This window comes from Octopus bimaculoides, chromosome 28 (assembly GCF_046866305.1).
Source record: "Octopus bimaculoides isolate indiv1 chromosome 28, ASM4686630v1, whole genome shotgun sequence".
NCBI lineage: Eukaryota > Metazoa > Mollusca > Cephalopoda > Octopoda > Octopodidae > Octopus > Octopus bimaculoides.
The window spans coordinates 2,502,721-2,526,332 of record NC_142955.1 but is presented as its reverse complement, the minus strand read 5'-3'; the positions used below and the strand labels follow the sequence as shown (position 1 = coordinate 2,526,332).

The window sequence follows — 23,612 nt, the reverse complement described above, 5'->3', positions numbered from 1 at the left end:
CTAGGCCGAACAAACCCGTGTGAGTGGTGTTTTTTTTAGAGAGAAACTGAAAGAAACCAACATTTATATATGTAGGAAGCATATTGTCTTCAAGCTTTAAATTATTACAAATGAGAAGAAGATACATCAAGCCAAGTGAAATTGCAGTCACAGAAACTACTGGTTTCTCTTCCTGACTACCACTCATAATATAAGGAATGGTCCTTAACGTTTTTGGGCAGAGACAATGGAGGAGAGATGGAGATGAGATCAGAACAACTGATGCTGCCCAGCATTACAGAACTAAGCCATGAAAATGCTACAGAATTTCAGCTATGTTACAATTTACACTGTAACAGATATAGTTACTTAGATTTTTCCAAACCATTTCACAATATGTAAGATATTTGCCATGTATTTTTTATAAGGTGTTGTAATAAATAACAGTTCTAATCCTTCTCGTCATTTGTTTATCTACAGTAACTCCAGGCACACCGACTGCACCAGTTAATGCATAATCCCAGAAAGATTGTAATTTTATTTTTTTCGTCGAGTGAATTACGGTGACCCCTTAATGTGCCACAAAATACTTATTATGGTTGGAAAAGCGGGGTGGAACCCTCGGAAATCTCACCCCACCCCCATTCCCATCCGTTATCATGGGGAAAATTGTTTCTACTCTATCTTCCTTTATCCATGTTTTTAGATAACATTTTGCAGAAATACCTTTTCGAGAGTGTGGATTACATAAGATTGAAAATTCAAATAATTTTGAAAAGAATAAGTGAAAATAGTGAAGTTATGGAAATTAGTGATAACGAAGTCTGGGCAGGTAAGCAAAAGAATGGTACAAAATTCTTATCAAGAAATGTTTGTGTGAAACAAGTAGAAGTATAATATTAAAACATTAGTAGGGGCCGAAACTGGACATGGGTTTTGCTGATGATGTCTTAAGCCACTGGATCCCATAGAGGTGTTGTTGAGTTAGTGACCGACAAAATGCAGTTGGAATTCCTCCTCAATATCAGTTTATTGATAAAGTGGCTCTAAAAGAAAATCATCGTCGTTTAACGTCTGTTTTCCATGCTAGCATGGGTTGGACGATTTGACTGAGGACTGGCGAACCAGATGGCTGCACCAGGCTCCAATCAGATTTGGCAGTTTCTACAGCTGGATGCCCTTCCCAACGCCAACCACTCCAAGAGTGTAGTGGGTGCAGATTATTCAATTAATTTGTTTTTTAACTAAATACTTTGAAATGGTTAATCTAGGACATTACGTACAGTGGGCGTGTGATTTAGGTTGGGGGATTGTTTGGCTGCTATTTTTAGCTTGTCGAGCGGCCAGGTAGAGGCTCTTTCATTGCCTCGATTGCCTGATGAGATTTTTTTTACACATATACGTATGTATATATATATATATATATATATATAAATAGATAGATAGATAGATTGTTGGACACATTCTCATATATGTTGCTATAAAAACACATGGTTATTAAAGAAAGGTTTTGTTTGGGGAAACTTTTCTGTTGTCGAAGACTCATCATTTTGTCAATGGACCCGGAAGTTGTTCGCAAACAGCAGCAGTAATTTTTTTCAACTGAATACACGTCATTAATTGGTTAAAATTACCGAAATACGACAACTTTAATCCAAATTTTGTCAAAAAACGTTAAGAGTAAACCCTGTTCTACATGACACATTCTATCAGTATCCAAAGTCTCAAAGTGTGTAGGTGAAGAAAATTAACTCAAAAAATCTGCACGTCAGATTGAATAGACCCAGTAGACAGGGTCCACCTTTTGTACGTTATGCCGATATTTGTGTATGTACGTCGAAACTCCGGCGAAGTCGACTGTGCCTTTCACCTTTTTGGGGGTTCAATAAAATGAATACCAGTTGACTACAAAGGTTCATGGAGTCGACTTACTCGCACCACTTACTCCCGAAAATGCGGGTCTTGTGAGAAAATGGGAAATCTATATTTCATACGCATGCGCACTAAACATACTTCTGCCTCCATTCATTAAGTGTTTAGAAACGTGTCTGGCGCCGGAATTTCTCTTAATTCACTCCAAAACGCATTTAAAATAGATTTTTCTACCGCCTGACTCACTTATAACAACACTATCCTTTATAAAAGCATTTCCGTGAGTATTAAACAATGAAAGCATTTGATCTTTTAATACTTTGTGTCTCAGATGTCCTTTGACGTGTGCGACATTTGGCTGCTATTTCTAGCTATGGAGGCAACCTTCTACACCCTCCATCGGTTAGTTGGCGTGTTTCGGAACAAGTAGTTCATATTTGATTGTGTGCGTTTGTGCATCCATTCATGACCACCCCCTTTTTTCTACGGATTCCGACCTTGTCTCCAACGGAGTACTGAAAATGCAAAAAAAAAAATCTTTTAAACTTCGTTATTTTCAATAACCTGGGAAACCCTAGGTTATTAATGTATAAAGTTGGTAGCTCAGCTATGAGTATGCAAGACGTGTGTAATCTATGTTTAGGTTGACGATCTAAAAGGCATCTTTAAATTTCGTTTGGGCAATGCCAGGTATTTTTGCTAGTATATATACATATATACATCGTCGTCATCATCGTCGTTTAACGTCCACTTTCCATGCTAGCATGGGTTGGACGATTTGACTGAGGACTGCTGGACCAGGAGGCGACACCAGGGTTCAATCTGATTTGGCAGAGTTTCTACAGCTGGATGCCCTTCCTAACACCAACCAGTCATATATGTATATATATATATATATATATATATATATATATATATATATATATATATATATATATATATATATGTATGTATGTGTGCGTATATTTTTCAATGTGAATGTGTAAATGGAGTTTAGAAATATGTTAGCTTCACATAAGATTTTCACGTGTAAATTTTAATAAATTAAAAAGTTCTTTTGGTAAATGTTTATTTCTAGAGTTTATGTGTATGGAAATGTTAAGTCTGTATTTTCTAAGTAGCCTCTATATCTTACACTGTTGTTTCTTTATTATTTCAGAATATCAGATGACATTGGAATAACAGAAGATACATTCTCATTATTTATCTTTTTTTAAACACGGAAATGAAAATATTGTACAGAGCAGATATATATCATTGTTTCTATAAGTGGGTGGTAGAATTCCTATGATATATTTACTCTGAAATGTGTTATTAGCAAACTTTCTGGACATCACCGGCTGGAGTGTCTACAAGATGAGTCTGGTTGCAAATTAAACTTGGATGAATTTACTAAAGAGTATTCAGATGAAAGTAACACTGGACAGAAATACAGCAGTCACAATATTTGTAAACGAAACACTATAGAACCAAAGACAAGGAAAAAGAGTATATATATTGTAATTTTCAAAGAGGAATAATGGAAAAGACTGAGAAAGCAAAGGATTTGACTTTTCCAGAAGATAAAGCAAAGAGGAGACGAAAATTGTCACATTACTGTGATGTGTGTAAAAGGTCTTTCTCTCGAAAGGGCAGCTTGAATAAGCACAAATGTGTTCATGCAGTAGAGAAGCCATTTCATTGTGACATCTGTGGTAAATCATTCTCTCACCAAAGTACTTTAACTTCTCACAAACGTATTCATACAGGAGAGAAGCCATATCACTGTGACATCTGTGGTAAATCATTCCCTCAAAGTAGTGCTTTGACTTCTCACAAACGAATTCACACAGGAGAGACACCATATTCCTGTAATATTTGTGGTAAATCATTCCCTCAAAGTAGTGCTTTGACTTCTCACAAACGTATTCATACAGGAGAGAAACCATATCACTGCAACATCTGTAACAAATCTTTCTCTCACAATAGTAGCCTAATTACGCATAAACGTATTCATACAGGGGAGAAGCCATTTCACTGTGACATCTGCGGTAAATCATTCTCTGACCAAAGTGCTTTCATTTCTCACAAGCGTGTTCATACAGGAGAAAGACCATATCAGTGTAACATCTGTAGTAAATCATTCTCTCAAAAGGGTTACTTGAATATGCACAAACGTATTCATTCAGGTGAGACACCATATTCCTGTAATATCTGTGGTAAATCTCTCTCTAGCAACAGAAGTTTAACTTCTCATAAACGTATTCATACAGGAGAGAAGCCATATCAATGTGAAATCTGCAATAAATCTTTCACTGCACGTAGTAACCTAACTATACACAAACGTATTCATACAGGAGAGACACCTTATTGTGATATCTGTGGTAAATCATTCTCCCGCAAAGACAGCTTAGCTAGACATAAATATATTCATACAGGAGAGACACCATATCACTGTGATATCTGTGGTAAAGCATTCTCTCAAAGTGGCAACTTATCTAAACATAAATATATCCATACAGGAGAGAAGCCATACCGCTGTGATATCTGTGGTAAATTGTTCTCAAAAGGTTACTTGACTATACACAAACGTATTCATACCGGCAATTATCACTGTGATGTCTGTGGTACATCATTCGCTAACCAACGTGCATTAAATTCACACATGATTGTTCATACAGGGAAAAAGCAATTTCGCTGTGACATTTGTGGGAAATCATTGTCTACAAATGATCGATTAACTAAACACAAACATATTCATACTGGAGAGACGCCATATCACTGTGATGTCTGTGGTAAATCATTCTCTGAGAAAAGTTATTTCATTCGTCACAAACGTGTTCATACAGCAGAAAGACCATATCAGTGTAACATCTGTAGTAAATCATTCTCTCGTAGAAGTGCTTTCACTTCTCACAAACGTACTCATACAGGAGTGAAACCATATTCCTGTAATATCTGTGGTAAATCATTCCCTCGCAACTCTGCTTTGACTGAACATAAACATATTCATACAGGAGACAAGCCATATCACTGTGATATCCGTGGTAAATCATTCTCTCAAAGTGGCAACTTAGCTACTCACAAACGTTTCCATACATGAGAAAATCCTTTTCTCTGTAAGTGGTGACTAAACCCTTTACCATGCAGATTATTCTGTTGAATGTGATGTTCATTTTTTCTCATTATTTTCAATTTGTCATGCATTATCTCACAGCTTTCAAGTTTTTATAACATGATTGTTTATATTTGGAATGACATTGTAGGGTAGGTGTAAGAGACCAACTCTGGCTAGTTTCACCATAAGATAGATAGAAAATTTGGACCAGATATGGCCACTTTAAATGCTAAAGGGCTAACCCTACAAGTACTAACATTTCTTGCTTCCCACAAGGACCATAGGGGTAACTTTTTGACTGCCATTGAAAACATTTACCTAATACAGTTTATTTTGAATATAAAGCAAATGCAGTGAATAAAGGATTTGAAAATATATTCTTTTAGCATTTATTTACATGTAAAAAAAACATATATCTATACACATATATATGAAATGATGCACATGATTGTATATTAAATAGTTGTAGAAATTAAAAAGTAATAAGCAAAATTGATGATAAATGACCGTTTGGTACTTCTAGTGTTAACTAAATGTGCATCTGTTCATATAGATGTGTGACTATCAATGTGACAATTCATAAGAACAAGAAGCATTTTGGCCTCCTCCTACACTGGTGATAGTGTTGTGGGCTTTCTCCAGGGCAATAACCAAGCGACTCATCAGGGAATTGTTATAATTGTCAAAGTTTCTTTTATGCCAAAGAAAGAAAAAAAAAAATGGACGATCTCTCTAACTAAATATATTCACACAGGAGAGGAGATAGAACAGTGTGTGATAAGAACCTCCCAACTGTGTAGTTTATGTCACCACATCTTAGATAACTTACTGCTTGCCAACCCAGGTCAAACCATCCAACCCATGCCAGCATGGTCAATGGACATTAAATGCTAATTAGGATGATGTGTGTATTTCAATATTGCCAACATGGATCACAAAATTAGGGTGTTTCGGAACAAGTAGTTCATATTTGATTGTGTGCGTTAGTGCATTCATTCATGACCACCCCCTTTTTTCTGCGGATTCCGACCTTGTCTCCAACGGAGTACAAAATATGCAAAAAAAAAAAAAAAATGGGCACTGTCATGGTATTAGCTGTCAGAATTGAAAGTAGAACTGACAAGGAACGTTACCGCTGGTTTGAGTTGATTCTTTGGCTACTGACTGGCCGGAGCTATCTATTTGTCTGTCGGTCTGTCTATCTCACTATCTCTCTCTCTATATCTATCTATCTATCTATCTATCACTCGTTCACCTCTGTTTGTGTCCGTAGAATTTATCAAATTAGAAAACGCAAATTTAATATAAAAATATATTTTCTGAAATTGCAAATTATTTAAAATATAAAAATATAATTTTCAACGGAGGGAATTTATCAAAATAGAAAACAAATGAAGTTTGAAGTTTAAAAATAATAGGATCGACCACTCACGACTAGCTAGCGCGGACGCGCGACTGCGCGTTCGGGACCACTCTGCTTTAGTAGTACCCTTATACTCTGTGTGTTTTCAAACGGATGGATATAGGTGTCAAATTTGTTCCAATAACTTTCGAGTGATAGATAGAGAGAGAGGGAGACAGACAGACAGACATATAGCTCGCTCCGGCCAGTCATGGTATTAGCTGTCAGTAGCCAAAGAATCAACTCAAACCAGCAGTAACGTTCCTTGTCAGATTTTTCTACTTTCACTTCTGACAGCTAATACTATGACAGTGCCAAAAAATCTTTTCAACATTGTAATACACCCACCCCGAAGTTTTACGACCAGATTTAAGGGTTATGTACGGATGCACAAACGCACACATCGAAGAAACTGAATCAAATATGAACAACTTGTTCCGAACCCCCCACCCCCACCCCAGTGGGGAACTGTTCGGAAAGATAACTGCTAGGTCTTTTACCCCAAAATGCTTGGAATCTACATAGTCAGCTATATTTATAGATAATTTCATTAAAGAATATTCATTTTTCTGAAAGTTGAGACGAATTGAAGTGTACTCCGACGAATTGTCCCAAAATCTTCCCGCAAAATTTTGCATATCTTCAGAATCTACATGATATAACATATTTCCAGAAAATTTCATTAAAAAAATATCCAATTTTCCGAAAGTAATGATCATCCAAATTCGGGGCTGGGGCAGAAAGCCTGTGGTGAGATGGTACCATTTGTCATTGATCGCATAATGCATGTGCTCCCAAACATTGTACAGAACTTTAGCAATAGTTAATGGCCCTGTGAGCAAGACATCTCAGCTCCACATAACGGCCAATTATATGTAGGATGTCCGTGAGTTGGAAGTCCCGAAAATCTTTTCATCTATACACCAATTAAAGGACACATTCAAAACATTGTATATTTAGGAGCTCTACATAATTAAACTGTGATTAATTTCCGGATTTGTTCCAATATATTTGTTTATACTCGTGTCATCTGATTGCAGTTTTGTTAAATGTACTTAGAAACAGGAGTGGAGCACCTGCAGGCCTGTTCTTCTCAAATCTATGTATTTTCAGGTTCAACGTGTTTCAAATAAGTACTAACAATTGAAGGTGGTTGCAAAGACAAAAAACTACCTGTTTTTTTAACAATTTTTAACACTGAGAACATCAGATAAAACATGTTATTGACATTAATAGTTTGTACCTCAGCTAATTGTTGAGAGCTACATAATTCATGTTTCGTTGTACTTAGAGATTTAAAAGGAATACTTAAATTTCGTTATTTTCAATAACCTGGGAAACCCTAGGTTATTAATGTATAAAGTTGGTAGCTCAGCTATGAGTATGCAAGACCTGTGTAATCTATGTTTAGGTTGACGATCTAAAAGGCATCTTTAAATTTCGTTTGGGCAATGCCAGGTATTTTTGCTAGTATATATACATATATATATCGTCGTCATCATCGTCGTTTAACGTCCACTTTCCATGCTAGCATGGGTTGGACGATTTGACTGAGGACTGCTGGACCAGGAGGCGACACGAGGTTTCAATCTGATTTGGCAGAGTTTCTACAGCTGGATGCCCTTCCAAACACCAACCACTCATATATGTATATACATATATATATATATATATATATATATATATCATCATCATCATCATCATCATCGTTTAACGTCCGCTTTCCATGCTAGCATGGGTTGGACGATTTGACTGAGGACTGGTGAAACCGGATGGCAACACCAGGCTCCAGTCTGATTTGGCAGAGTTTCTACAGCTGGATGCCCTTACTAACGCCAACCACTCAGAGAGTGTAGTGGGTGCTTTTACGTGTCACCCGCACGAAAACGGCCACGCTCGAAATGGTGTCTTTTATGTGCCACCCGCACAAGCCAGTCCAGGGGCACTGGCAACGATCTCGCTCGAAAATCCTACAGGAGCCAGTCAGGCGGTACTTGCAACGGCCACGCTCAAAATGGTGCATCTCATGTGCCACTCGCACAAGAACCAGTCCAGGGGCACTGGCAACGATCTTACTTGGCTTGCCGGGTCTTCTCACGCACAGCACATTTCCAAAGGTCTCGGTCAGTAGTCATCGCCTCGGTGAGGCCCAATGTACGAAGGTCTTGCCTCACCACCTCAGCCCAGGTCTTCCTGGGCCTACCTCTTCCACGGGTTCCCTCAACTGTTAGGGTGTGGCACTTTTTCACGCAGCTATCCTCATCCATTCTCACCACATGTCCATACCAGCGCAATCGTCTCTCTTGCACGCCACAACTGATGCTTCTAATGTTCAGCTTTTCTCTCAAGATACTTACACTCTGACGGGTATTCACATTGACATTACACATCCAACGGAGAATACTGGCTTCATTCCTTGCGAGCTTACGTATGTCCTCAGCAGTTACAGCCCATGTTTCACTGCCATGTAGCATGGTTGTTCGTACGCATGCGTCATACAGTCTGCCTTTTACTCTGAGTGAGAGTCCCTTTGTCGCCAGCAGGGGTAAGAGCTCTCTAAACTTTGCCCACGCTATTCTTATTCTAGCAGCTACACTTTCAGCGCACCCACCCCCACTACTAACTTGGTCGCCCAGATAGCGGAAGCTATCGACTACCTCTAGTTTTTCACCCTGGAATGAGATAGAAGTTGTTTCCTGTTTGTTTACAGTCTTTATTGCACCTGAACATCTGCCACAAACAAAAACTAACTTGCTAGTTAACCTGCCTTTGATGTTGCTGCACCTCTTATGTGTCCATAGCTTGCACCGGGTACATCTTATAGAGTTACTACCTACTCCTTTTCTACATACTGAGCAGGGCCATCTACCTGAAGGGGTTTGTGTTTTATCTACCTTCCTACTTATTAGGATTTTGGATTTAGCTAGGTTGACTCTAAGGCCCTTCAATTCTAGACCTTGCTTCTACACCTGAAACTTCTCCTCTAGTTCTGATAGTGACTCCGCAATTAGGGCAACGTCATCAGCATAGAGGAGCTCCCAAGGGCAACCTGTCTTGAACTCCTCTGTGATTGCCTGGAGGACTATGGTAAATAAGAGGGGGCTGAGGACGGAACCTTGGTGGACCCCTACCTCTACCCGGAATTCATTGCTGTACTCATTTCCAACCCTCACCTTACTGGCAGCATCTCTGTACATGGCTCGCACAGCTCTCACTAACCATTCTTCTATCCCAAGTTTCCTCATTGACCACCAGATAAGGGATCGGGGGACCCTGTCAAAGGCTTTCTCCATGTCAACGAAAGCCAGGTACAGAGGTTTATCCTTAGCTAGGTATTTCTCCTGCAACTGTCTCACTAGAAATAAGGCATCAGTAGTGCTTTTACCTGGCACGAACCCAAACTGCATCTCATCTAAATTGATTCGCTCCCTAATTAGTTGGGCTATGACCCTCTCTGTAACTTTCATAACCTGATCTAACAGCTTGATGCCTCTGTAATTATTTGTATATATATATATATATATATGTATGTATGTGTGTGTATATTTTTCAATGTGAATGTGTAAATGGAGTTTAGAAATATGTTAGCTTCACATAAGATTTTCACGTGTAAATTTTAATAAATTAAAAAGTTCTTTTGGTAAATGTTTATTTCTAGAGTTTATGTGTATGGAAATGTTAAGTCTGTATTTTTAAGTAGCCTCTATATCTTACACTGTTGTTTCTTTATTATTTCAGAATATCAGATGACATTGGAATAACAGAAGATACATTCTCATTATTTATCTTCTTTTAAACACGGAAATGAAAATATTGTACAGAGCAGATATATATCATTGTTTCTATAAGTGGGTGGTAGAATTCCTCTGATATATTTACTCTGAAATGTGTTATTAGCAAACTTTCTGGACATCACCGGCTGGAGTGTCTACAAGATGAGTCTGGTTGCAAATTAAACTTGGATAAATTTACTAAAGAGTATTCAGATGAAAGTAACACTGGACAGAAATACAGCAGTCACAATATTTGTAAACGAAACACTATAGAACCAAAGACAAGGAAAAAGAGTATATATATTGTAATTTTCAAAGAGGAATAATGGAAAAGAGTGAGAAAGCAAAGGACTTGACTTTTTCAGAAGATAAAGCAAAGAGGAGACGAAAATTGTCACATGACTGTGATGTCTGTAAAAGGTCTTTCTCTCGAAAGGGCAGCTTGAATAAGCACAAATGTGTTCATGCAGTAGAGAAGCCATTTCATTGTGACATCTGTGGTAAATCATTTTCTGGAAGTAGTAGCTTGACCACACACCAACGTACTCATACAGGGGAGAAGCCATATCACTGTGACATCTGTGGTAAATCGTTCTCTCAAAGTAGTGCTTTAACTCATCATAAACGTATTCACACAGGAGAGACACCATATTCCTGTAATATCTGCAGTAAATCATTTTCTGGCAACAGTGCTTTGACTTCTCACAAACGTATTCATACAGGAGAGAAGCCATATAAGTGTGACATCTGTAACAAATCTTTCTCTCAGTGTAGTAGCCTAATTACGCATAAACGTATTCATACTGGACAGAAGCCATTTCACTGTGACATCTGTGGTACATCATTCTCCATGAGTTTCAACTTATCTAAACACAAATATATCCATACAGGAGAGAAGCCATATCACTGTGACATCTGTGGCAAATCATTCTCCCGAAATGGCACCTTAGCTACTCATAAACGTGTTCATACAGGAGAGAAGCCATATCACTGTGATATCTGTGGTAAATCATTCTCTGCGAGTTCTGGCTTATCTAAACACAAATATATCCATACAGGAGAGAAGCCATATCACTGTGATATCTGTGGTAAATCATTCTCTGAGAAAAGTTATTTCCGTCTTCACAAACGTATTCATACAGGAGAAAAGCCATATTCCTGTAATATCTGTGGTAAATCATTCCCTCGCAATTGTGCTTTCACTTCTCACAAACGTACACATACAGGAGAGAAGCCATATCAATGTGACATCTGTAACAAATCTTTCTCTCAGTGTAGTAGCCTAATTACGCATAAACGTATTCATACAGGGGAGAAGCCATTTCACTGTGACATCTGTGGTAAATCATTCTCTCAAAAGGGTTACTTGAATATGCACAAACGTATTCATTCAGGTGAGACACCATATTCCTGTAATATCTGTGGTAAATCTCTCTCTAGCAACAGTAGTTTAACTTCTCATAAACGTATTCATACGGGAGCGAAGCCATATCAATGTGACATCTGTAACAAATCTTTCTCTGAGTGTAGTAGCCTAATTACGCATAAACGTATTCATACAGGGGAGAAGCCATTTCACTGTGACATCTGTGGTAAATCATTCTCTCAAAAGGGTTACTTGAATATGCACAAACGTATTCATTCAGGTGAGACACCATATTCCTGTAATATCTGTGGTAAATCTCTCTCTAGCAACAGCAGTTTAACTTCTCATAAACGTATTCATACAGGAGCGAAGCCATATCAATGTGAAATCTGTAACAAATCTTTCGCTGTAAGTAGTACCCTGACTATTCACAAACGTACTCATACAGGAGAGACACCTTATTCTTGTGATATCTGTGGTAAATCATTCTCTGAGAAAAGTTATTTCTGTCTTCACAAACGTGTTCATACAGGAGAAAAACCATATCAGTGTAACATCTGTAGTAAATCATTCTCTCGTAGAAGTGCTTTCACTTCTCACAAACGTACACATACAGGAGTGAAACCATATTCCTGTAATATCTGTGGCAAATCATTCCCTCGCAACTCTGCTTTGACTGAACATAAACGGATTCATACAGGAGAGAAGCCATATCCCTGTGATATCTGTGGTATATCATTTTCTCGAAGTAGTGCCTTAACTTCTCATAAACGTATTCATACATGAGAAAATCCTTTTCTCTGTAAGTGGTGACTAAACCCTTTACCATGCAGATTATTCTGTTGAATGTGATGTTCATTTATTCTCATTATTTTCAATTTGTCATGCATTATCTCACAGCTTTCAAGTTTTTATAACATGATTGTTTATATTTGGAATGACATGGTAGGGTAGGTGTAAGAGGCCAACTCTGGCTAGTTTCACCATAAGATAGATAGAAAATTTGGACCAGATATGGCCACTTTAAATGCTAAAGGGCTAACCCTACAAGTACTAACATTTCTTGCTTCCCACAAGGACCATAGGGGTAACTTTTTGACTGCCATTGAAAACATTTACCTAATACAGTTTATTTTGAATATAAAGCAAATGCAGTGAATAAAGGATTTGAAAATATATTCTTTTAGCATTTATTTACATGTAAAAAAAACATATATATCTATACACATATATATGAAATGATGCACATGATTGTATATTAAATAGTTGTAGAAATTAAAAAGTAATAAGCAAAATTGATGATAAATGACCGTTTGGTACTTCTAGTGTTAACTAAATGTGCATCTGTTCATATAGATGTGTGACAATTCTGAAGAACAAGAAGCATTTTGGCCTCCTCCTACACTGGTGATAGTGTTGTGGGCTTTCTCCATGGCAATAACCAAGCGACTCATCAGGGAATTGTTATAATTGTCAAAGTTTCTTTTATGCCAAAGAAAGAAAAAAAAAATGGACGATCTCTCTAACTAAATATATTCACACAGGAGAGGAGATAGAACAGTGTGTGATAAGAACCTCCCAACTGTGTAGTTTATGTCACCACATCTTAGATAACTTACTGCTTGCCAACCCAGGTCAAACCATCCAACCCATGCCAGCATGGTCAATGGACATTAAATGCTAATTAGGATGATGTGTGTATTTCAATATTGCCAACATGGATCACAAAATTAGGGTTGGACTAAATCCATTGCAAAGATCAAATGGTCTTAAGTAGTCAATCAGTGTTTTAGCAAGTGTTTTTATCCCAAAGCAGATAAATTCTCTTCTTGTCCACCAGTCATATAAGGAATGGTCCCTCATGCTTTTGGGCAGAGAGAAGATGGAAGAGAGCGAGAGACAGATCAGATCACAAGAACCACTGCTGCCCAGCATACAAACTATGAACATGCTACAGAATTTCGACTATAATACAACTTCTACTGTTCCAGACAAAAGTTATTTAAAACTTGCAAAACCAGTTACTTCACAATATGTAAGACATTTGCCATGTAATTTTATAAGTGGTTGTAATAAATAACAGTTGCATTGAATTTACCTGGTTCTTCTTGTCATTCATTTATCTTCTGTCACTCCAGGCACACAGACTAGACCAGTTGATGCATAACCAACACACAGCTACATCAAGATGAACCAGCCACAGTTAATTTAAGCAAAACTCATAACCAACATTGATTATAAATATGTGTGTATCTAAATACATCTTTGTGTCTGTGTTTGTCAAAAAACGTTAAGAGTAAACCCTGTTCTACATGACACATTCTATCAGTATCCAAAGTCTCAAAGTGTGTAGGTGAAGAAAATTAACCAAAAAAATCTGCACGTCAGATTGAATAGACCCAGTAGACAGGGTCCACCTTTTGTACGTTATGCCGACATTTGTGTATGTACGCCGAAACTCCGGCGAAGTCGACTGTGCCTTTCACCTTTTTGGGGGTTCAATAAAATGAATACCAGTTGACTACTAAGGTTCATGGAATCGACTTACTCTCACCACTTACTCCCGAAATTGCTGGCCTTGTGAGAAAATGGGAAATCTATATTTCATACGCATGCGCACTAAAAGAAAGAAAAAAAAAATGGACGATCTCTCTAACTGTAAATGTATTGACACAGGAGAAGAGATAGAACAACGTGTGATAACAGCCTCCTAACTCTAGAGTTTATTTCACCACATCTTAGATAACTCAACTTTGGCATTTTTTTATTTTTAATAAAAGCAACGTTTTTGGAGATTTTAAATTTGTCTTGCATGAATTATAAGAAACTATTTAAAGCAATAGGTATGGCTGTGTGGTATGAACCTTGCTTCCCAACTGCATGCTTCTAGGATCAGTCCCACTGCGTGGCACCTTGTGCAATTATTTTCTACTAGAACACTAGGCCGAACAAACCCGTGTGAGTGGTGTTTTTTTTAGAGAGAAACTGAAAGAAACCAACATTTATATATGTAGGAAGCATATTGTCTTCCTGTCTATTAAGCTTTACATTATTACAAATGAGAAGAAGATACATCAAGCCAAGTGAAATTGCAGTCACAGAAACTACTGGTTTCTCTTCCTGACTACCACTCATAATATAAGGAATGGTCCTTAACGTGTTTGGGCAGAGACAATGGAGGAGAGATGGAGATGAGATCAGAACAACTGATGCTGCCCAGCATTACAGAACTAAGCCATGAAAATGCTACAGAATTTCAGCTATGTTACAATTTACACTGTAACAGATATAGTTACTTAGATTTTTCCAAACCATTTCACAATATGTAAGATATTTGCCATGTATTTTTTATAAGGTGTTGTAATAAATAACAGTTCTAATCCTTCTCGTCATTTGTTTATCTACAGTAACTCCAGGCACACCGACTGCACCAGTTAATGCATAATCCCAGAAAGATTGTAATTTTATTTTTTTCGTCGAGTGAATTACGGTGACCCCTTAATGTGCCACAAAATACTTATTATGGTTGGAAAAGCGGGGTGGAACCCTCGGAAATCTCATGGGGAAAATTGTTTCTACTCTATCTTCCTTTATCCATGTTTTTAGATAACATTTTGCAGAAATACCTTTTCGAGAGTGTGGATTACATAAGATTGAAAATTCAAATAATTTTGAAAAGAATAAGTGAAAATAGTGAAGTTATGGAAATTAGTGATAACGAAGTCTGGGCAGGTAAGCAAAAGAATGGTACAAAATTCTTATCAAGAAATGTTTGTGTGAAACAAGTAGAAGTATAATATTAAAACATTAGTAGGGGCCGAAACTGGACATGGGTTTTGCTGATGATGTCTTAAGCCACTGGATCCCATAGAGGTGTTGTTGAGTTAGTGACCGACAAAATGCAGTTGGAATTCCTCCTCAATATCAGTTTATTGATAAAGTGGCTCTAAAAGAAAATCATCGTCGTTTAACGTCTGTTTTCCATGCTAGCATGGGTTGGACGATTTGACTGAGGACTGGCGAACCAGATGGCTGCACCAGGCTCCAATCAGATTTGGCAGTTTCTACAGCTGGATGCCCTTCCCAACGCCAACCACTCCAAGAGTGTAGTGGGTGCAGATTATTCAATTAATTTGTTTTTTAACTAAATACTTTGAAATGGTTAATCTAGGACATTACGTACAGTGGACGTGTGATTTAGGTTGGGGGATTGTTTGGCTGCTATTTTTAGCTTGTCGAGCGGCCAGGTAGAGGCTCTTTCATTGCCTCGATTGCCTGATGAGATTTTTTTTACACATATACGTATGTATATATATATATATATATATATATAAATAGATAGATAGATAGATTGTTGGACACATTCTCATATATGTTGCTATAAAAACGTCTCTGGTTATTAAAGAAAGGTTTTGTTTGGGGAAACTTTTCTGTTGTCGAAGACTCATCATTTTGTCAATGGACCCGGAAGTTGTTCGCAAACAGCAGCAGTAATTTTTTTCAACTGAATACACGTCATTAATTGGTTAAAATTACCGAAATACGACAACTTTAATCCAAATTTTGTCAAAAAACGTTAAGAGTAAACCCTGTTCTACATGACACATTCTATCAGTATCCAAAGTCTCAAAGTGTGTAGGTGAAGAAAATTAACTCAAAAAATCTGCACGTCAGATTGAATAGACCCAGTAGACAGGGTCCACCTTTTGTACGTTATGCCGATATTTGTGTATGTACGTCGAAACTCCGGCGAAGTCGACTGTGCCTTTCACCTTTTTGGGGGTTCAATAAAATGAATACCAGTTGACTACAAAGGTTCATGGAGTCGACTTACTCGCACCACTTACTCCCGAAAATGCGGGTCTTGTGAGAAAATGGGAAATCTATATTTCATACGCATGCGCACTAAACATACTTCTGCCTCCATTCATTAAGTGTTTAGAAACGTGTCTGGCGCCGGAATTTCTCTTAATTCACTCCAAAACGCATTTAAAATAGATTTTTCTACCGCCTGACTCACTTATAACAACACTATCCTTTATAAAAGCATTTCCGTGAGTATTAAACAATGAAAGCATTTGATCTTTTAATACTTTGTGTCTCAGATGTCCTTTGATGTGTGCGACATTTGGCTGCTATTTCTAGCTATGGAGGCAACCTTCTACACCCTCCATCGGTTAGTTGGCGTGTTTCGGAACAAGTAGTTCATATTTGATTGTGTGCGTTTGTGCATCCATTCATGACCACCCCCTTTTTTCTACGGATTCCGACCTTGTCTCCAACGGAGTACTGAAAATGCAAAAAAAAAAATCTTTTAAACTTCGTTATTTTCAATAACCTGGGAAACCCTAGGTTATTAATGTATAAAGTTGGTAGCTCAGCTATGAGTATGCAAGACGTGTGTAATCTATGTTTAGGTTGACGATCTAAAAGGCATCTTTAAATTTCGTTTGGGCAATGCCAGGTATTTTTGCTAGTATATATACATATATACATCGTCGTCATCATCGTCGTTTAACGTCCACTTTCCATGCTAGCATGGGTTGGACGATTTGACTGAGGACTGCTGGACCAGGAGGCGACACCAGGGTTCAATCTGATTTGGCAGAGTTTCTACAGCTGGATGCCCTTCCTAACACCAACCAGTCATATATGTATATATATATATATATATATATATATATATATATATATATATATATATATATATATATATATGTATGTATGCGTGCGTATATTTTTCAATGTGAATGTGTAAATGGAGTTTAGAAATATGTTAGCTTCACATAAGATTTTCACGTGTAAATTTTAATAAATTAAAAAGTTCTTTTGGTAAATGTTTATTTCTAGAGATTATGTGTATGGAAATGTTAAGTATGTATTTTCTAAGTAGCCTCTATATCTTACACTGTTGTTTCTTTATTATTTCAGAATATCAGATGACATTGGAATAACAGAAGATACATTCTCATTATTTATCTTTTTTTAAACACGGAAATGAAAATATTGTACAGAGCAGATATATATCATTGTTTCTATAAGTGGGTGGTAGAATTCCTATGATATATTTACTCTGAAATGTGTTATTAGCAAACTTTCTGGACATCACCGGCTGGAGTGTCTACAAGATGAGTCTGGTTGCAAATTAAACTTGGATGAATTTACTAAAGAGTATTCAGATGAAAGTAACACTGGACAGAAATACAGCAGTCAAAATCTTTGTAAACGAAACACTATAGAACCAAAGACAAGGAAAAAGAGTATATATATTGTAATTTTCAAAGAAGAATAATGGAAAAGAGTGAGAAAGCAAAGGATTTGACTTTTCCAGAAGATAAAGCAAAGAGGAGACGAAAATTGTCACATTACTGTGATGTGTGTAAAAGGTCTTTCTCTCGAAAGGGCAGCTTGAATAAGCACAAATGTGTTCATGCAGTAGAGAAGCCATTTCATTGTGACATCTGTGGTAAATCATTCTCTCACCAAAGTACTTTAACTTCTCACAAACGTATTCATACAGGAGAGAAGCCATATCACTGTGACATCTGTGGTAAATCATTCCCTCAAAGTAGTGCTTTGACATATCACAAACGAATTCACACAGGAGAGACACCATATTCCTGTAATATTTGTGGTAAATCATTCCCTCAAAGTAGTGCTTTGACTTCTCACAAACGTATTCATACAGGAGAGAAACCATATCACTGCAACATCTGTAACAAATCTTTCTCTCACAATAGTAGCCTAATTACGCATAAACGTATTCATTCTGGACAGAAGCCATTTCACTGTGACATCTGCGGTAAATCATTCTCTGACCGAAGTACTTTCATTTCTCACAAGCGTGTTCATACAGGAGAAAGACCATATCAGTGTAACATCTGTAGTAAATCATTCTCTCAAAAGGGTTACTTGAATATGCACAAACGTATTCATTCAGGTGAGACACCATATTCCTGTAATATCTGTGGTAAATCTCTCTCTAGCAACAGAAGTTTAACTTCTCATAAACGTATTCATACAGGAGAGAAGCCATATCAATGTGAAATCTGCAATAAATCTTTCACTGCACGTAGTAACCTAATTATACACCAACGTATTCATACAGGAGAGACACCTTATTGTGATATCTGTGGTAAATCATTCTCCCGCAAAGACAACTTAGCTAGACATAAATATATTCATACAGGAGAGACACCATATCACTGTGATATCTGTGGTAAAGCATTCTCTCAAAGTGGCAACTTATCTAAACATAAATATATCCATACAGGAGAGAAGCCATACCGCTGTGATATCTGTGGTAAATTGTTCTCAAAAGGTTACTTGACTATACACAAACGTATTCATACCGGCAATTATCACTGTGATGTCTGTGGTACATCATTCGCTAACCAACGTGCATTAAATTCACACATGATTGTTCATACAGGGAAAAAGCAATTTCGCTGTGACATTTGTGGGAAATCATTGTCTACAAATGATCGATTAACTAAACACAAACATATTCATACTGGAGAGACGCCATATCACTGTGATGTCTGTGGTAAATCATTCTCTGAGAAAAGTTATTTCCGTCTTCACAAACGTATTCATACAGGAGAAAAGCCATATTCCTGTAATATCTGTGGTAAATCATTCCCTCGCAATTGTGCTTTCACTTCTCACAAACGTACACATACAGGAGAGAAGCCATATCAATGTGACATCTGTAACAAATCTTTCTCTCAGTGTAGTAGCCTAATTACGCATAAACGTATTCATACAGGGGAGAAGCCATTTCACTGTGACATCTGTGGTAAATCATTCTCTGAGAAAAGTTATTTCTGTCTTCACAAACGTGTTCATACAGGAGAAAAACCATATCAGTGTAACATCTGTAGTAAATCATTCTCTCGTAGAAGTGCTTTCACTTCTCACAAACGTACACATACAGGAGTGAAACCATATTCCTGTAATATCTGTGGCAAATCATTCCCTCGCAACTCTGCTTTGACTGAACATAAACGGATTCATACAGGAGAGAAGCCATATCCCTGTGATATCTGTGGTATATCATTTTCTCGAAGTAGTGCCTTAACTTCTCATAAACGTATTCATACATGAGAAAATCCTTTTCTCTGTAAGTGGTGACTAAACCCTTTACCATGCAGATTATTCTGTTGAATGTGATGTTTATTTATTCTCATTATTTTCAATTTGTCATGCATTATCTCACAGCTTTCAAGTTTTTATAACATGATTGTTTATATTTGGAATGACATGGTAGGGTAGGTGTAAGAGGCCAACTCTGGCTAGTTTCACCATAAGATAGATAGAAAATTTGGACCAGATATGGCCACTTTAAATGCTAAAGGGCTAACCCTACAAGTACTAACATTTCTTGCTTCCCACAAGGACCATAGGGGTAACTTTTTGACTGCCATTGAAAACATTTACCTAATACAGTTTATTTTGAATATAAAGCAAATGCAGTGAATAAAGGATTTGAAAATATATTCTTTTAGCATTTATTTACATGTAAAAAAAACATATATATCTATACACATATATATGAAATGATGCACATGATTGTATATTAAGTAGTTGTAGAAATTAAAAAGTAATAAGCAAAATTGATGATAAATGACCGTTTGGTACTTCTAGTGTTAACTAAATGTGCATCTGTTCATATAGATGTGTGACTATCAATATGACAATTCTGAAGAACAAGAAGCATTTTGGCCTCCTCCTACACTGGTGATAGTGTTGTGGGCTTTCTCCATGGCAATAACCAAGCGACTCATCAGGGAATTGTTATAATTGTCAAAGTTTCTTTTATGCCAAAGAAAGAAAAAAAAAAATGGACGATCTCTCTAACTAAATATATTCACACAGGAGAGGAGATAGAACAGTGTGTGATAAGAACCTCCCAACTGTGTAGTTTATGTCACCACATCTTAGATAACTTACTGCTTGCCAACCCAGGTCAAACCATCCAACCCATGCCAGCATGGTCAATGGACATTAAATGCTAATTAGGATGATGTGTGTATTTCAATATTGCCAACATGGATCACAAAATTAGGGTTGGACTAAATCCATTGCAAAGATCAAATGGTCTTAAGTAGTCAATCAGTGTTTTAGCAAGTGTTTTTATCCCAAAGCAGATAAATTCTCTTCTTGTCCACCAGTCATATAAGGAATGGTCCCTCATGCTTTTGGGCAGAGAGAAGATGGAAGAGAGCGAGAGACAGATCAGATCACAAGAACCACTGCTGCCCAGCATACAAACTATGAACATGCTACAGAATTTCGACTATAATACAACTTCTACTGTTCCAGACAAAAGTTATTTAAAACTTGCAAAACCAGTTACTTCACAATATGTAAGACATTTGCCATGTAATTTTATAAGTGGTTGTAATAAATAACAGTTGCATTGAATTTACCTGGTTCTTCTTGTCATTCATTTATCTTCTGTCACTCCAGGCACACAGACTAGACCAGTTGATGCATAACCAACACACAGCTACATCAAGATGAACCAGCCACAGTTAATTTAAGCAAAACTCATAACCAACACTGATTATAAATATGTGTGTATCTAAATACATCTTTGTGTCTGTGTTTGTCAAAAAACGTTAAGAGTAAACCCTGTTCTACATGACACATTCTATCAGTATCCAAAGTCTCAAAGTGTGTAGGTGAAGAAAATTAACCAAAAAAATCTGCACGTCAGATTGAATAGACCCAGTAGACAGGGTCCACCTTTTGTACGTTATGCCGACATTTGTGTATGTACGCCGAAACTCCGGCGAAGTCGACTGTGCCTTTCACCTTTTTGGGGGTTCAATAAAATGAATACCAGTTGACTACTAAGGTTCATGGAATCGACTTACTCGCACCACTTACTCCCGAAATTGCTGGCCTTGTGAGAAAATGGGAAATCTATATTTCATACGCATGCGCACTAAAAGAAAGAAGAAAAAAAAATGGACGATCTCTCTAACTGTAAATGTATTGACACAGGAGAAGAGATAGAACAACGTGTGATAACAGCCTCCTAACTCTAGAGTTTATTTCACCACATCTTAGATAACTCAACTTTGGCATTTTTTTATTTTTAATAAAAGCAACGTTTTTGGAGATTTTAAATTTGTCTTGCATGAATTATAAGAAACTATTTAAAGCAATAGGTATGGCTGTGTGGTATGAACCTTGCTTCCCAACTGCATGCTTCTAGGATCAGTCCCACTGCGTGGCACCTTGTGCAATTATTTTCTACTAGAACACTAGGCCGAACAAACCCGTGCGAGTGGTGTTTTTTTTAGAGAGAAACTGAAAGAAACCAACATTTATATATGTAGGAAGCATATTGTCTTCCTGTCTATTAAGCTTTAAATTATTACAAATGAGAAGAAGATACATCAAGCCAAGTGAAATTGCAGTCACAGAAACTACTGGTTTCTCTTCCTGACTACCACTCATAATATAAGGAATGGTCCTTAACGTTTTTGGGCAGAGACAATGGAGGCGAGATGGAGATGAGATCAGAACAACTGATGCTGCCCAGCATTACAGAACTAAGCCATGAAAATGCTACAGAATTTCAGCTATGTTACAATTTACACTGTAACAGATATAGTTACTTAGATTTTTCCAAACCATTTCACAATATGTAAGATATTTGCCATGTATTTTTTATAAGGTGTTGTAATAAATAACAGTTCTAGTCCTTCTCGTCATTTGTTTATCTACAGTAACTCCAGGCACACCGACTGCACCAGTTAATGCATAATCCCAGAAAGATTGTAATTTTATTTTTTTCGTCGAGTGAATTACGGTGACCCCTTAATGTGCCACAAAATACTTATTATGGTTGGAAAAGCGGGGTGGAACCCTCGGAAATCTCACCCCACCCCCATTCCCATCCGTTATCATGGGGAAAATTGTTTCTACTCTATCTTCCTTTATCCATGTTTTTAGATAACATTTTGCAGAAATACCTTTTCGAGAGTGTGGATTACATAAGATTGAAAATTCAAATAATTTTGAAAAGAATAAGTGAAAATAGTGAAGTTATGGAAATTAGTGATAACGAAGTCTGGGCAGGTAAGCAAAAGAATGGTACAAAATTCTTATCAAGAAATGTTTGTGTGAAACAAGTAGAAGTATAATATTAAAACATTAGTAGGGGCCGAAACTGGACATGGGTTTTGCTGATGATGTCTTAAGCCACTGGATCCCATAGAGGTGTTGTTGAGTTAGTGACCGACAAAATGCAGTTGGAATTCCTCCTCAATATCAGTTTATTGATAAAGTGGCTCTAAAAGAAAATCACCGTCGTTTAACGTCTGTTTTCCATGCTAGCATGGGTTGGACGATTTGACTGAGGACTGGCGAACCAGATGGCTGCACCAGGCTCCAATCAGATTTGGCAGTTTCTACAGCTGGATGCCCTTCCCAACGCCAACCACTCCAAGAGTGTAGTGGGTGCAGATTATTCAATTAATTTGTTTTTTAACTAAATACTTTGAAATGGTTAATCTAGGACATTACGTACAGTGGACGTGTGATTTAGGTTGGGGGATTGTTTGGCTGCTATTTTTAGCTTGTCGAGCGGCCAGGTAGAGGCTCTTTCATTGCCTCGATTGCCTGATGAGATTTTTTTTACACATATACGTATGTATATATATATATATATATATATATAAATAGATAGATAGATAGATTGTTGGACACATTCTCATATATGTTGCTATAAAAACGTCTCTGGTTATTAAAGAAAGGTTTTGTTTGGGGAAACTTTTCTGTTGTCGAAGACTCATCATTTTGTCAATGGACCCGGAAGTTGTTCGCAAACAGCAGCAGTAATTTTTTTCAACTGAATACACGTCATTAATTGGTTAAAATTACCGAAATACGACAACTTTAATCCAAATTTTGTCAAAAAACGTTAAGAGTAAACCCTGTTCTACATGACACATTCTATCAGTATCCAAAGTCTCAAAGTGTGTAGGTGAAGAAAATTAACTCAAAAAATCTGCACGTCAGATTGAATAGACCCAGTAGACAGGGTCCACCTTTTGTACGTTATGCCGATATTTGTGTATGTACGTCGAAACTCCGGCGAAGTCGACT

At 37.2% G+C, this 23,612-nt stretch overlaps 4 protein-coding genes across 7 annotated transcripts in view; 3 read left to right on the top strand and 1 right to left on the bottom strand.

Annotated features, from left to right (window-relative positions):
• LOC149130448 (uncharacterized) overlaps positions 1-23,612 on the bottom strand; it is a 105,410-nt gene that overhangs the window by 54,625 nt on the left and 27,173 nt on the right. The window lies entirely within an intron of this gene.
• Positions 1,617-5,323, top strand: LOC149130452 (uncharacterized). The gene is made up of 2 exons (XM_089344305.1): positions 1,617-2,131; positions 3,011-5,323. The coding sequence occupies exon 2, from the start codon at positions 3,371-3,373 to the stop codon at positions 4,931-4,933; it is 1,563 nt and encodes a 520-aa protein (XP_089200431.1). The 5' UTR covers positions 1,617-2,131; positions 3,011-3,370; the 3' UTR covers positions 4,934-5,323.
• Positions 9,990-13,586, top strand: LOC149130451 (uncharacterized). The gene has a single exon (XM_089344299.1). It carries the CDS (start codon positions 10,449-10,451, stop codon positions 12,273-12,275), a length of 1,827 nt encoding a protein of 608 aa, XP_089200425.1. The 5' UTR covers positions 9,990-10,448; the 3' UTR covers positions 12,276-13,586.
• On the top strand, positions 16,039-20,915 carry LOC149130450 (uncharacterized). The gene is made up of 2 exons (XM_089344301.1): positions 16,039-16,543; positions 17,421-20,915. Exon 2 carries the CDS (start codon positions 17,781-17,783, stop codon positions 19,593-19,595), a length of 1,815 nt encoding a protein of 604 aa, XP_089200427.1. The 5' UTR covers positions 16,039-16,543; positions 17,421-17,780; the 3' UTR covers positions 19,596-20,915.